Here is a 17,193-nt window from a genome sequence, read left to right as displayed (position 1 = left end):
TAAAAATGAGCTCAACAACAACGAAAATCCCTTAGTTATAAGAATTAGCAAGAAAGACCTATATATTTCCAGAGACAGAGTTTAACAAAATAAACTTTGCTTTAGCTTCATTATCAGAAACTATTACAAACATTGTAAATATCTTTAAAAAATAGCTATTGAACATAAATAAGTAATAATTATTTGTTGAACTTGGGCTGAATCAGTACTTAAGCCACTTCTGATATTTGAACTTCCCTCAGGAGTTTCAGAAACTATCATTCTCAAAACAGCTACTTATAGAATGTTTGTTGCACCCACTATTGTTAAGAGTTTGGAGTTACTATTTCCCTCCTTACTACTCCCTGAGATAGTACTCAGTTAACTGAGCTCTGATTAACTTAACAGGAGTTTACATCACAGGACTATGGGAGGCACAAAGGAAGTTGAATAGAGCACATATTCACATTTTCTTTAAAAATGCTTAAAATTTCACTCTCTCAAACCTGACATATGCAATGAAAAATACTACATTATCTCAAAAAGATAAGAGGTGTCACTAATATAACACTAAAAAAGGAAAGTTGAACATTTGTGAATATAAAAATAAATAATCAGGAATTTATCAATAAAGTGCTATGTCAAAAAATATCAGCTATTTCTTGGAAACCAGTGGTATTTTGGTTATCTTTATTTTTGTTTTTTAAAAAATATATATATACATTTTTAAAATTCTATGGATTAATGATTAAAATAATAAGTGATAAAATTTATAAAGAAAAATTAATCTTCTGAAAGCTTCTTTGAATAATTATATAAGCTAGAACTATAAGATAGATTCTCTGTTTTTCTCAGGACTAATGGTACTTTTATGAAAACATTTTACTGATGTTAAAATCATTGTAAATTAAGAAGCTGTTGAACAAGAAAAACTCAAAACAGCTTTTAAAAAGAGGTCACATTACTTATATTAAACCTATGAGTCCATGAGTAAATATAAAGTTACAAGTAAATGCTAAGTTACATACAACATGCAAATAATTTTAAGTAGTTTTAATCATAGATATAAAGTCATAATGGCCAGCTATTTTATGCCCTGAGACTATAAGCTACTCTGCTATTAAGTAATGATACTAAAATGATTAGAGGTACCCAAAGAAGCAAATGATTTGGAGAATCAAATGGGATAGAAAAAAGGATACTTCTGAACATTTCCCAAGTTCAGCATAATCCTGAAGATATACATTGTATTTCTTTCACAAAGTGAAGCGGTGAAGCCCTCACAGCTAATATTCATGAAGCTAACAAGTTTATAGAAATAATTTATCAAACAATCAAGCAATTTAAAAACACAGAAAGGAATAAGCACATGAAGCACTCTTTAGAATCAACATTTGTCAAAGTGAACCAATTTAGAAATAAATTACACCATAATTCTCAGTGCACAATAGACAGAATTATCAATAACAAAATAAATAAGAAATAGGGGGAAGTGAAGATAAGCATTTAAGTGCATAACAAATCATTTAATGTAATAACATAATTCTTGTTAAGTTTCCTTAAGTTTTCAGAATTATTACCTTAGATATACTCATATCTGTGAATTTTATTTCTGTTCTTATTAAATATTATTAAATATGACTTGGGAAATAATATTTTAAAAGAATTTATCTTCAATATCAGACACAAAATTATTATTCAAAGAGCATTCATCACCCACCTAATTTTTTCTTTAATTTCTTTGACTTCATCTTCTGTGCTCTCTTCAACATTTGCTGAGCAGTAGCAATATCTTTAAAGCCCCTATTAAAAGATTAAATTTAATAAAGGCAAAACAAATATCCATACCATATTAATATATCTACATGCATATAAACATACATATCTGAACTATATAGGTTCCCATTTAAGAATCTGTAACATGCATACAGTTTCTTAAAAACTAATAATTCATAAAGTCTTGAAAAATAACTGCCCTGAACACTTAAAAGTCTCTCAATTTCTTCATATGTTAGTGTAAAATAGACCACATACCATTCTTTTGAAATTTTTTCTTCTTTTTCAGTTTTTAGCAAACTCTTTCTGCTGGTCTTTGATTCAGGAGTCCAGGATAAAGTCCTATATTGTGATCTGGCAATAGAAAAAAACTATACTAACTGAATCAACACAAGTATATCAGCACTTTTTAAAACTACAAGCTGTTTATGTTGTCTCAAACTTGGAAATAAAATCCATTTAACTTACAGAAAAACTTTATCTTGAAAAGTAATAAAAGTCTGCCATTAATTTAAAATGTTTACATTTCAATTACTTGAAGCATATTTCAATCCTTTTGTCGAAAGAAATGCGGCACTGGAATTTTTATTCTATTTCTTATCTCTACCTATATAGTAGTATTTAAAAGTTCACTTGTTTACAACCATTAATGACATTATTTCACTGACACTTTTGTTGTTGCTTTAAGGAAGCTACCTCACACATTTTTTTTTTTTACTGAAAACCCCATAAAATGATTACCGTTTTAACGTTAAATGCCCTTCCATCTTCTATACAAGCAAATTTGTACCTACTTTTCATTATTTTTCTACTTATGTAATAATTGTAATACCCTCCTCATGGGTTAATCCTCTAAAAGAGCAATGTAGCTTACCTGCTATTAAACTGTGCATGTTCTGATGAAAACAAATCTTCTTTCTCATTACATAGCCATGCTTGAGCTGGATGACTTCGTAAATTCAGTGAAGTATCATCATATTTTAAGGTTCCAGAAAACTTATCAGGAGAGTAATGTATATTAAGTATAAAATAAATTGAAAAATTCCAGCACTTATATATTACTTTACATGCATATTATTGAGCAGTCTCCCAAGGAAAACACATATAAAAATTGAAAATTATAATAAATTTATGTAATACACATAAAAATGTACTTTATTGTAGTGGTGGGGGATATGATTTTTGGTATTGTTTGCATATACAGAATGATTAATTGCAAAGATCTTAAAAAATATCAGAAAACAAAAACTTCAAAGATTATCAAATAAATAACAGATACTGCAGTCCATTGACCTCTGACTGAGAATCTTCAGCTGTTGCCCTCTTAATGCATATTTTTGTATTTTTAAAGTGCTGTCAACTAGTGATTTTAGTCTACTGCCAAATATGCAGCTGAAGTATATCATTTTTTTTTTTTGCTACTGTGAAATAAAGTGTTGAAAGAAATCCAAAATAAAGAAAAAAATAGGAGCAAATGAAAGAAAAGCTATATGAAAAATTACATCTGGGGATGAGGAGGAAGTCAGAGGCTTCTAAAAGTAATTGTGTTTTTCAAGTCAATAAATTGCATTATTAATCACTACAGCACAGCATAACCTTAAAAACGAGAAAAGATGGAGCACTTAAGAGTTTTCCATGACATGTTACCTTTGGCCAGTGCAGCTGGTTTGGGACAAGCAGTGTTTGTGAAGGAAAGCGGGTGGAATCTAAAGTTAACCATTCTTCCTCTAAGGCAGCCTGCACAAATAATAAACAATGTACATAATTCAGTTGCATCATGTTTACAAAGAGCCTTTTAAATTGTCTTTTATACAACAAATGTTAAGAGAATATGTCGGAGTTTTTATTTACAGGAAAATATGCTACTTGCTACTGTGGGATGTTATACACCTGTTTAATGCAAACATTGTAAAAAAATAAAAGACTTCTCAATCCTAAGTGGGATAAAGTGAGAATGTGAGTACTCAAGTGTTCCAAAAAATAAGAGGTGCAGATTGTTCAATGTATTTAACTATTTGATAACCATGATTCTGAGCCAACTCCGGATGTAACTGAGGGAAATAATCTTTAATTTCTTTATAATGCAAATTTTAATATTTTCCACCAAACCTCACTATTGAGAATTTATGGTATTTTAACACATTAGTATCAATTTTTCCATAAATACTGTCTATATGATAGCTTTTACTTAATTTCTTCAAAAATTTCACAGATTTTCTGAATAGGTGGAAAAATAAATTTTGTGGCAACATAAAAATCATGGATCCTAATATTAAAGTCTCTAAATCAAGTCTGTGAATGATAAAAAAATGTAAATTTAAACTTTGAAATGATACTTTTATAAGTCCCTTCACTTTTTACTCTTAAAATATCTTTATTCCATCTATGTAATTTATTTTATCTTTTGACAGAAGACCTATACTAAGTATGCTATTGCTACAGCATTTAGGATATAATTATCTAAATTTTGTTGCCTGTATTAGTTAATGTGGTTTAAAATAAACTTGGTTCTATGAAGTTTTTTGAATCTTTACAAAAAAGATCAGAATGCCCATGAACTTGCTTTTTTTTTTTAAGTTCTAAAAACATCAGACATTTGTCACTTTTATTTTTAAAGATTTTTAAATTTTATTTATTTAGATTGTATTTATTTATGAGAGAGAGAGAGAAATCATGAGCATGAGCCAGAGAGGGACCGAGAGAGAGGGGAAGGAGACTCCCACTGAGCAAGGAACCCTATGTGGAGCTTGATCCCAGAACCTTGGGATCATGACCTGAGCCAAAAGCAGATGTTTAACAGACTGAGCTACCCAGGTGCCACTTTTTTAAATACTTATTTATTTATTTATTTATTTTAGAGAGAGGGAGAGGGACAGGGAATCTCAAGCTGACTCCATGCTGAGCAGGAGCACTACATGGGGCTCAATCTCATGACCCTGAGATCATAACCTGAGCCAAAACCAAGAGTTGGTCACTTAACTGACTGCGCCTCCCAGATGCCCCAATAGTCAAACATTTATGATTTAAAAACTAGAATGATTATATTCTGAGGAGAACTAAATGTTATTTTCCATTTATACAATTTTCAGTGTTTCTTGACTATGCAGTTGTTTGACAAGTACAATGTCCAATTTTTTCCAGGCAGACATTATTAACATACATATCACAGTTATATATATTTTAAGAATAAATATATGGTTTAAACTGTGCTATTTGGTGCAAACAGGATCCAAAGCTCCGATTTTTTAATTCTTTATTTTATGTGGCAAATAAAGAAAAATCCAGTTCAATCCCAGGAAAGATTAAGGCCCATGGCATAACAATGATCATCAAACTCATATTCTTACTCTGATGAAAACTATTAAAGTGAAGAGAGAATGTGAAAATGTGGAGACAATACAATGAAAGGCAATGTGGCAGAGGATTCTGGGAAAATGGTGGCGTAGGAAGAACAGGAACCCTGTCTCCCAACCTAGAAAATGATTGCACTTGCAGAATCCATCTGATGTAACTATTTTGGAACTCTGGAATCTATTGATGGCTTATAACTTCCAGGGAAAAACTTGGATGGTAAATTGGGGGTAATTTTAGTCAATTTCAGCTTTTGGCACAGCTGCCAGCTCTACCCTCTGGCCCTGAGTTAAGCAGCTATTCAGGAGTAGCCTGCACATAGCTTGTACAGCCAGGGTGGATAAGAAGGACTCTGTCCTCCAAATATGATGATCTGTGCACTAATCACTGATTACTTCCGATACAGAGGTGCAAAGACGTACGTGTCCTTGTACTTCCCATCTTGTTGCAAGCTCCTGCCCTGCCAGCTAAGTGATCTCCAGGGGTTTTAATGGGCTGGTGTCCTTCCCTTACCCCTTCACTTTTTTTTTTCTCTTTTTCATCTTTTGGGAGTGAGATATCTAAGACTAGGATGCTATTTTTTTTTTTTTTAAGGCAAGAATGGGGTACCTGGGTGGCTCAGTCATTAAGCATCTGCCTTTCAGCTCAGGTCATGATCCCACGGTTCTGGGATCGAGCCCCACATTGGGCTCCCTGCTTGGTGAGAAGCCTGCTTCTCCCTCTGCCACTTCCCCTGCTTGTGTTCTTGTTCTCGCTGTGTCTCTCTCTGTCAAATAAATAAATAAAATCTCAAAAAAAAATTAAAAAAAGACTAGAATATTCAAAAGCATCTGCATATATGTGGGAAATTAGATTGTCTACAAACATATATAGGGGAAGGCACAGGCTCAGAAAAGACCTGAAGAGACCTTAAGTTTATATAAAACTCAGGCTGATACTCAGCACAGAGACAGACTACAATAATATAGAAACAAACATAATAAAAGCAAAAACAAAATCCCAGCAAACCCTGGGGAAGATAATCAAATTTCTAGAGTCACCATAATCATTACATTCAATATCCAATTGTAAATTTTTAAAAAGTCACAAATCTCTCAAAGAAATAGAAGTTTATGGCACACTCAAAGGAAAAATAAATAAATCAACCAAAACTATCCTTAAATAAAGATCTCATGGCAGATTTACTAGACAAAGATCTTTAAATAATTGTTTTAAAGATATTTAAAGAACTAAAAGGAGGGAAAATGATTGATGTATAAACAAAACAAATATCAATTAAGAGACAGAAAATCTACAGAGAAATCAAGAAGAAATTTTGGAGTTCTTTAGTGCAGTAGCTGAAATGAAATATACCCTAGTGGGATTCACTAGAGATAAGTCTCTGAGTAGGCAGATAAAAAATTAGTGAGCTTGAAGATAGAACAATATAATTATCCGGTTTGAGGAATAGAAAAAAAAAAAAAGATTAAAGAAAAGTGAATAGAACCTATGGGACCTGTGAGATACCATCAAGCAGACCAACATATATACCATGGAAGTCATAGAAGGAACAGAGAAAGAAAGAAGCAGAGTGCATATTTGAAGAAATAATGACCAAAATTTTCCCAAATTCAGTTGACATACCTGAATATAAACATCCAAGCAACTCAAAGAACTTGAAATACAATGAACTCAGAACCCACACTGAGACACATAATCAAACTTTTTTTTTAATATAATTTTTTTATTTTTTATAAACATATATTTTTATCCCCAGGGGTACAGGTCTGTGAATCACCAGGTTTACACACTTCACAGCACTCACCAAAGCACATACCCTCCCCAATTCTTTCTAATACTTCCTGATAACTTTTGGAGCATCTTAGGATCCTTACAGTTTGAAAATTTGGCCCATTATTAATCTCAAATCTCACTTTCTAAACCTTCTCTTCTGGGGTCCTGTATGGCTCAGTTGGTTAAGTGTCTGACTTCAATTCAGGTCATGATCTCAGAGTCCTGGGATTGAGCCCCATATGGGACTCTGTGCTCAGCAGAGAGTCTATAGATTCTCCTTCCCTTTCTGTCTGTCCCACCGTTCGCTTGTGCTCTCTCTCGCTCTCAAATATATATATATATATATACATATATATATATATACATGATTTTTCATTGAAGATGGAAGTATATATGGTATATATATATATATATATATAGTGCACTACTATATATATATATGGTATATATATATATATATATACCATATATACTTCCATCTTCAATGAAAAATCATGGTGGCTCATATTCTTGGAGACTGTTATACTCCATGCATACCTACTAAATTGATATCTAAAAGTGCAGAAAACACTGAAAATAGTTTTTCTTGGCTTTTAATGCAAGGTTTTTCATCAAACAAAATATCACTTAAGTTTTTTTCTTTGCCTGTAATTTAGGTTGCATTTGTTTACTTTGCCATAATGTACTGGAATATGTAACACTCTGTGAAGTTAATTTGAGATCAGGATCAAACATGAACTCCAGAACTGAAAGTTGTCCAGCTGGACACAGTTGTTGCCTCAAAAATTATTCCTGAAAACTTACTGAATTTTACTTTGGTCTGAGAAAAAAAAATCCAAATTTGTTGTGGTTTTCTATATTTATATTATATTAGCTTTTCTCATCTTCTCTAGGTTTAGGGACTCTTAAGAGGACTTGTAATGTTTAAATTTAAAGATAACTATTTTTTTTATATATTGTCTTCTACGTAGTATACTTTAAGTAATAGAGAAAATAAACCTTGTTAAATTAAGTCAACAATTAAAAGTATTATCTAAAATTACCTTAAAGTTTAAAAGGTACAAAATAAAAGTGCAACTGTAGATCACTATGCCACATTAGATTTAACATATCTATTATTTAGATATTTATTTGTTATTGCATATACTTTATGGCAAGGTGGCAAAAATCTCCCCTAAAGGAAATTGAAACCTAAGTTTATTAAAACTTCTGCTAAAATAATTCTTTTAAAAAGGTTATTCACCTTGAACTGTGAACTCAAAGCCCACAAAAATGCTTTATTCATAGCTGCTTCCAAGGTTTATTATGAGTAATATATAATAGTTGCTTAATGCCAGGAGACAATACTCCATGGGTCTCAATTTCTGCATGTCTTGTGACAACTCTCTTTCCAGACTATCTTTTCAAGGATCTTTATATAGCTAACACCCTGGGAAGACAGAGATAGTGTTTTCCCCCATGTTGGAGGGCACTATGCTTACCCAGGACTCATGTAGCATGAGTCACATTGATTCAATTGATAGGGTTTGGACATTGTTCACAGTGGAGGAAAATGCTAAAGTTATTTTGTGAGTAGGACCTTTTAGGCTAGTTCAATGTACTGTTGTTGTTGCTTCTATATCTAAATTGTAAAGTAGAAACTGATGTATTACATGTTTCACTTTTCTACCCCATAAGTGCCAGAGAGGCTTATCCCAAAGGGGAAGACTTGCAGGTAGAGAAGTGTTGGTGTGAAAAACTCCTGTAATTTGATACTAGTTGGATGATCAATGGGTCAGGATTTAGTCTGAGTACCTCAACCTTGTGATGTTTTAAAATGTGAACACAAAATCATGTAATAAATTTTCCTTAAGGTGTTTTCCAAGTCCATGTAGAATATGTGTAGGAGAGATACCTAGAATCAAAGGACAATAAGAACACCTGGAGTGTTATAAACCTAAGAAGAAACTTTATCAGTCACTCAATCCTGTGGATAAAGGGATTACAATTGAGGGATAAACAAGGTGAGGATAACCTGGTATATGTGCCACTTTTAGATGAGAAACCATTTTAGCTCAGCCTATAAGAGGAAAAAACAGCATAAAGCTTGAACTGATAAAGCTTGAAAATAAGCCTCAAAAGAATGTCTGCTCATATGCTATCTACCAATAAGATTAATTAAAATTCAATACTTTTTAGAGAAAGAAAACATCTTGCAGGGTCTTTTCACTTTTTCCATATATTTTTGATACTTCATCAAAGGTTAAATGCTGAAAAAGAGAACTGACTGACTCGAAATGCAAGAAACATACAGTCAATAGGAATAAACCTACACATGATCCAGGTATTGCAATTAACTGAGAAAGCTTTGAAAATATCATATGTGGTATGTTCAAGAAAATATAGGAAGTGATAGAAAACTTCAAGATAACTGGAATTTATAATAAATAATCAAGTAAAAATTCTGGAACTAAAAAATAGAATAACTAAAATTAAGAATTCAAAATATGGGCTAAAAATAATTAGGTAACATAAGAGAGATGGTTATTAAACTACAAGATGTGTCAGTAGGAAACAACCATATTAAAAGACAAAAGAAGAAAAAGGAACAATTCAAAAGAGAGTCTAAAAGACACATGTGAAATGGTGAGAAATTCTAACATACACAATTTTGGAACCACTTTACATCAAAGAAGAGAAATAATGAAAAAGATTAAATTTTTGAAATAACTGGCTAAGAAATTTCTAAAACTGATGAAAGACATAAGCCACATATTCAAGAAGCCAATATAAGCAGAGCAAATACAAATAAAATTACACCTTTACAGAAAAACACAGGAAATGAACCTTAAAAGTAGGCAGGGGAATGAGGGTGGGATGGTATTTTTAGAGAAGAAAAAGCAAAACTTTTTACTGACTTTTCATCAGAGTCCATGAAAGTCAGAAGCTAATGAAAAAGCATCTTTAAACACCAAAATCTTACCTAGAATTCTATACCTAGAGAAGATATCCTCCAAAATTTAAAGTAGGAGAAATGTTCAAGCAATAAAAAAGACTCAACCTGAAGTTAAATAATTACTAAAGAAAATCCTCAGGGAAAAGAAAATGAATCCAGATGGAAGCATGTAATGTAGGGAGAAAAAAGTACATGGAAAAACAACCACAACCTAACAAGCTAATGAAGGGGGAAAAAGAAAAAACAAACAAAAAACTTAATCCATGCACAGAAGGCAATAAAAAACTAAAAGGGAATATAGAACACATGAACAAAAGAAGTGGTGATGCAACATGGAGGCTTAAGTGGGTAGAAGAATAAATGAAACAAGATGGGATTGGGAGGGAGACAAACCATAAGTGACTCTTAATCTCACAACAAACTGAGGGTTGCCGGGGGGAGGGGGTTTGGGAGAAGGGGGTGGGATTATGGACATTGGGGAGGGTATGTGATTTGGTGAGTGCTGTGAAGTGTGTAAACCTGGTGATTCACAGACCTGTACCCCTGGGGATAAAAATATATGTTTATAAAAAATTAAAAATTAAAAAAAAAAAAAATAAAAAAATAAATACAAAGATGGCATTTATAAACCTAATTATACTCTTATTAAACTAAATTAAAATAGTCTGAATATATTAATGAAAAAATGTCAGAATATAAAAATAAGCAAATCCAATTATATGCTCTTATAAGAGTCACACTTTAAATATAAAGCAGAGAAATGTTAAATGGGAATGTTTATAAAAACATATACTACTATAAAATTACTAGCCAAAAGAAGGCTATAGGTATGAAAATATTGGAGGAAGTAGCATTTAGTTAAAGAGGAAAACTATATGAAAGAAGGGAATTTTATTATGATGAAAGGCTCAATGACACAATGTCTTAACTATATGTCTTAACTATACAAAATACGTATGACCTAATAATGTAGCCTCAAAGTACAAAGCAAAATTTGACAGACTAAAAGCTCATTTAGAAAAACCCACAATCATAGTAAGAGATTCCTGCATTTTTCTGTCAATAACTGATAGAATTCCTCCCCCCCAAACACTAAGTATTAAGAAGATTTTTAAAAACAATAAACCTGAAGTATCTGAGATTTCAATAATAAAATACATATATTCCTTTCAAGTGCACATGGAACATTTCTCCAAATAGATTATATGCTGAGACACACTTTTTTTTTTTTAATCTCACATCAAACTCTTCCAGAAAACAGAAACAGGGGAAATACTTCCCAATCAAATGTATAAGGCTAACATAACCTTGACACCAAAATCTAGATTAGGAGTTTTATAAAAAAGAAAATTTACACATCCAACTTCTCTAATATAAATGCTAATCCTGGGCGCCTGGGTGGCTCAGTGGGTTAAGCCGCTGCCTTCGGCTCAGGTCATCATCTCAGGGTCCTGGGATAGAGGCCCGCATCAGGCTCTCTGCTCAGCAGGGAGCCTGCTTCCCTCTCTCTCTCTCTGCCTGCCTCTCCATCTACTTGTGATTTCTCTCTGTCAAATAAATAAATAAAATCTTTTAAAAAAATAAAATAAAAAAATAAATGCTAATCCTAAACAAGTATTAGTAAATCAAATTCAAAGATATGTAAAAAAGATAATACATTATAGCTAAGTTGGTTTATTTGAATATGAGATTTAGTGTTTGGAAAATCAATGTTATATTCATAAAAGTATTTGATAAAATCCAACTCATTTATAAAATCATCATCATCATATTAATATCTTGGAATGGTAAAAATGTGTTAAGGAAAGTAACTTCCTGAATCAAATATAGAGTTACTATAAGAAACCTATATTAAAACATCTATTTAGTGAAAGCTTATTTATTGAAAGCTTTCTCTCACAGACAAGAAGCTAGAAAATGATGTCTACTATCATCACTACTCCATACTTTACTGGAAATAATAAGGCAAGAAAAACAAAAGGCATAAGAATTGGAAAAAAAGAAAATTATAATTATTTTCAGATGACATGATTGCATATACAAAATACAAAATCCCTGAGAGATAACCTACTAAAATTAATAAATGATTTCAGCAAAGTGGCTGAATATAAGGTCAACATACAAAAAGAAATACAATATTAGAAAACATAAAATATCTAGAAATAAATCTAACCAAAAATGTACAAGACCACTATGAAGAAAACTACAGAGCATTGTGGACAGAAATTTTAAATGGTTTACATAAGTGATAGGACAGTCTGTGTTCATGGATTTAAAAAAATAATAGTCTAAAAACATTAGTTCTTCCAAATTGATTTATACATTCACTTGACCCAAGGGAACATGACCCCTTCTTCATACTATACACATAAAAATCAATTCTAGATGCACCCAGACTTAAATGCTGAAAGTTAATAAGGTTTCTAGAATATCTTAATGATCTAAGAGTAAGAAAAGATTTCTCATATGTCACAATTAAAATTTTTATTTGTAATTTGAAAACGTTCTGTTCATTAAAATTATCCATAAAGACACTGAAAAGGTAAGCTCCAGAGGTTAGACAGGATATTTTCAAGGAAAAACAGGGTAGTATTCATAATATATAAAGAAGTTCTACAAATCAACAAGAAAAAAAGATGTACAACCCAATGGAAAAATATGCCAACCCTTGATCATATCACAAAAGTGGCTAAATGGTCAATAAGCATGCTAAAAGGTATTCAACTATTAATTATGACAGAAATGTAAATTAAAATAATAAGATAACACCACAAACTTACTGAAATGTAAGAAAAAGACATGAAAGTACATTGGTGTACATAGAGCTTCCTCTGAAACCCTCATATTCTGCTGATAGGACTATAACCTGATACATTCACTTTGAAATAACATTAGGCATTATCAACTAAACATAGGTAAATGTTAAGGCTCAGAAATTCTCTTCCTAAAAGAAGTATGAATATGCACACCAAAAGACATGCATAAAAATGTTCATAACATTTGGTCATAAAAGGCAATACTAGAATAATTCAATAAAAAATATCTTCCAAGTAGTATATACTTTTAAAAAGTGGTAAATTTAAGGGGACCCTGGGTAACTCAGTGGGTTAAAGCCTCTGCCTTTGGCTCAGGCCATGACTCCAGGGTCCTGGGATCAAGTCCCACATCAGGTTCTCTGCTCAGTAGCGAGCCTGCTTCCCCCCACCTCCCTGCCTGCCTCTCTGCCTACTTGTGATCTCTGTCTGTCAAATAAATAAATAAAATCTTTTAAAAAAGTGATATATTCAAATAATAGATAAAAAGTGGTACTGACAAAAGAGTGGTATATTTACACTCAATAACACAGATAAATCTCACAGAATATTATTACACGAAAGAAGAGTACATGCTATATGATTCCACTTACAGCAAGTTCAGAATTAGGGAAAACTACTCTATGATGGAGGTATGAATACTAGAGAGGCATGAGGAAGGCTGGGGGTGTTCATATGTTCTATATCTTCATCTGAGTGGTGTTTATGTGGGTGTACCTGTCTAGAGAAGAGGGGAGTAAAACCAGAATGTGAAAGGCAAGTGCTTTATACAATAAAATCGAGCTCAATTTGGTTGGAACATATAGAAGCCACAGGAAAGAAGTGGCATAGATGTCTGGAGAGTGTGCTACCTTACTATGGAATACTTAAATAACAATTTAGAGAGGATACTCTCATTTCCTAGGCAACAAAGAACTACAAAATGCTGTTAAGCAGGGCATGAATTAAGCTCAGAGTTATATTTAGTGAAGGATAACTGATAAACAAAACATGGCATAAATCTGGTCAAAGAACATACAGAAACTCTTGTAAATAATCTATGACTACGTTCTGCACACATCTGTAGAGTACAAAAAGAAGATACTAAGAAATTAGAAGCATACTTTTTCAAAGGTTATTTTTAAAAAATCTGTAACATAGTGTTAAGAGGATAAAAATCTTAGAAGCTGAGTTAGCTCCAAAGTAGTATGCTAAAAAAAATTAAAACCAATATTTATATTTTGTAGTTGGTACTTACTTCATCAAACGTAAAATCCTCTAAGTTTATTTCTTCATATTCTTCTTCAGATTCTTCATTCTTAATAGCCTCTAAAGCTGTTGTCAGTTTCTTTCTCAAAAGAAAGCCCTTCCAAACTGCCTAAACAAAAATTTAAAGCATGTTATACAAGGTTATAGATCAAACTACAAACCAGATTCTCTGTGTTATCCCATTAGGAAGATAAAACATCTAAGACCTTAGTTTAATGGCTCAATAATCTGTTTTTTGAACTTTATGTGACACTTAAAACTGTAAGATAAATTAAACAACTGCATGTGTCTAAAGTTCTGAATCTCAGGAGACTTTCCTTGTGGTAAGCAGAAAAGAATCTCTAAAACTCCCTCAAATGCACATGTAGGTCAACCAATCAATTATCTGACAATTCCACCAGGACCCATTCTAAACTAAGAAGAAAGAGATACAAATGAAAAAACAATTTTTCTAATTTTCAAATAATTAGGTATAAAATAAACGAACACACATTTAGGAAAATTTCAACATATACAAATGGCATTATTAGAAAGGTACTATCCTGGCCCATAACTATTAACTAATTTCATTTTAAAATAAACTAAGCACGTAATAATAGAATTAAATCCATTTAGGTTTCTCAAAAATATTGGAGTAGAGAAGCTTTTCTAACTATATCTCCAAGAACACAGGAACTTTTAAAGAATAATTGTATGAGGGAGTGAGTTCCAGGATACATTAACTTTAAAAAAAACAAGATAGAATTAAGTGTGTTTTGCATGCTACCATTTATCTATAAATTACTGTATATAGATACATAATAAACAAATACATTATATGAACATATACTTAAATATATATGTATATCTGTTTGCTAATATTTAAAAAGTAAAAGTGTAACTTGTAAAATTAATTTTAAAAATTAACTATAGAGGTAGAAAATAGAAGACTCAGCTACAGAAGCCAGACTTCTCTGGATATACCTTTCTTAGATTTGACTTTGGAAATGTGCACATGCTTAAGATAATCATAAAATAAACATGAAATAAAAAGAAATTCCTGAAGAAATAGAAAAAATATGTTTCATGCTATGCACACACAGAATTTTTCTAAAGTAACTTGAAAATAGATTTATTTGACTATCTTCCTAGTGAAATATACTCAAAAGAAAAACTTCATTACAAAAGATACCTTCAAAATGTTTTCATATTCATATTGTTGGTAATACTATTGGTATTGTTATTACAGAAAATATATATATTAAGAAGTAGAATATGTAAGACAATAGCCAGATCATATATAACAATAGCAGTCACTCACAATCTCTATAGCAATCAACCTAGAAAGCTAAACCACAACCTTGGCAACAATGAGCTAAGAATGGTCAAGCCTTGGTTAATCAATGACTGTCAGCCTCCCTATTTTTGTCCCTACTTCTAATTCAGGACCGATCAGAGATACAGATATACTTCCCAACCAATCACAGAATACGCCCCACTTCTGGCTGCCTGCTTTCTACCTTCCCCATACCAAAAACCTCTAATTAGACCATATCTGGAGACCTCTCTTTCCACTCTAAAGATCTCCTGCTCCCCTCCCTGCCTTTGAGCTTTAGGCAAGTGATGGTGGCTGACTCCCTTGCCACAGCACTCTCTGAATAAATAACCTAATTTGTTTTATCTCCTCATTTGTACGGTCCTTGTTTACTTCCACTATGTATGCACATGTAAACACAGGCACGGACACACAGAGACACACACGTACACACAGAAGGTGAAGTGAAAAGGAGGGGCAAAATAAGAACAATTACGTTAACGTCGTTCATTGGAACCAGGACTTTCCGTAGAAGAAAAGAAATGTAAATATAAATCAAATAAATAAAAGTCTTATCATCCTAAATTTAACTTTAAAATATCATCATGAACTCATGGCACATTTTTTTTCTTAAAAATATGTATTTGTGGGGTGACTGGGTGGCTCAGTGGGTTAAAGCCTCTGCCTTCAGCTCAGGTCATGATCCCAGGGTCCTGGGATCCAGCCCCGCATCGGGCTCTCTGCTCATGGGTGAGCCTGCTTCCTCCTCTTTCTCTGCCTGCCTCTCTGCCTACTTGTGATCTCTGTCTGTCAAATAAATGAATAAAATCTTTTAAAAAATATGTATTTGTAAGCTCATCACTACAATGAAAAAATTTTAAAAACAATGACTCTACCAGTCATTTACCATACCAACAACATTCCTAAAATCCTAATGCATTCCTAAAACCCAGACTGGTCTCTAAATATTCCCACTAAAGGAATCAAAGATCTTCAGAGCAAAGACTGGGCTCAGGTTTGAGGCAAAAATATATACAAAATGAACCTGAAACATCATGGCACATTAAAAAGCAAGAGAAATTTTAAAAATGAATGAATAGTGTCACAAAAGCTTAACTTGAAGCTAACTTGGCCAAACGGGACAATTTGAACATCAGTAAGAATGAAACTACAATGGAATTTAATACATCATATAATACATTATGACCATATTATGGTGACCCCTGGAGGATGCTAGGAAACCTCATTAATCTAAAAATTGGTAAAATGGCATTAAGCATTTAACCTACCTTTCTAGTATGAGCTGTACCTCAAGGTAACTAAATAGTCTGTTAAACTAAGTTGCTCTTTACTGACATATTTTAGTTAATAAATGAAGAAATTATATGTAGAGTATCACTATTTTACAAACTGTTAATACAAGAATCGATCTAGGCAATGATTATCAATGGTCACTAGTATTCCGAAAAGAGAGGCGACTAGACATTATGTTACCTCCTCACTGTAATACATACCACCACTTACGAGATATTCTTGACAAAAAGCCAAAACCAAATCATATGAAATTTTAGAATCTAATGTCAGCTTAAAGAAAACAAGGGAACAAGAAATACGTAAGTGACACCATGGGAAAGCATCTGGCAAAATCCAGAAAGTAGAAAACTATAGAACAGATATCTGGTTTCCTTAATAAATAAATTGCAAGGAAAAAAGAAAGACGTTACTATATAATTAAAAGACTTGACATTTAAACTGAAGGCAAGGTAATGACCTTATTTATATTTTGATCAAGAAAGATCTATGAACAAATATTTATAAAAGAGAGAAATTTGAATATTGATATTTGGTGATAATGAAAAATAATTTTTAATCTCTAGGTTGATAATATAGTTATACTTAAAACAATAGGTCTTACAGAAATTCATACTGAAATATTTATAAAAGAAGTGATATCTGGGATTTATTTCAAATAATCTGGTGATGAGTGGGGAGAGGCGGGTTGGTAATGAAGAGTTGGTTATAGA

The 17,193-nt window shown here is 32.2% G+C and overlaps 1 protein-coding gene across 3 annotated transcripts in view; it reads right to left on the bottom strand.

The window, feature by feature from the left end:
- LRRIQ1 (leucine rich repeats and IQ motif containing 1) overlaps nt 1–17,193 on the bottom strand; it is a 214,199-nt gene that overhangs the window by 111,118 nt on the left and 85,888 nt on the right. For all 3 annotated transcript variants that reach the window (XM_045082964.1, XM_045082966.1, XM_045082965.1), the window contains 5 exons: nt 13,865–13,984; nt 3,403–3,492; nt 2,630–2,751; nt 2,014–2,109; nt 1,700–1,782 (listed from right to left, as the gene is read on the bottom strand). In XM_045082964.1, coding sequence (XP_044938899.1) covers nt 1,700–1,782; nt 2,014–2,109; nt 2,630–2,751; nt 3,403–3,492; nt 13,865–13,984 — 511 coding nt within the window. The remainder of the gene's footprint in view (nt 1–1,699; nt 1,783–2,013; nt 2,110–2,629; nt 2,752–3,402; nt 3,493–13,864; nt 13,985–17,193) is intronic.

The sequence above is a fragment of the Mustela putorius genome, unplaced genomic scaffold (genome assembly GCF_011764305.1).
Source record: "Mustela putorius furo isolate JIRA1106 unplaced genomic scaffold, ASM1176430v1.1 tig00000640_pilon_pilon_pilon, whole genome shotgun sequence".
Taxonomy (NCBI): Eukaryota; Metazoa; Chordata; class Mammalia; order Carnivora; family Mustelidae; genus Mustela; species Mustela putorius.
The sequence above is the reverse complement of the archived record's forward strand: the minus strand, read 5'-3'. Positions and strand labels throughout refer to the sequence as shown.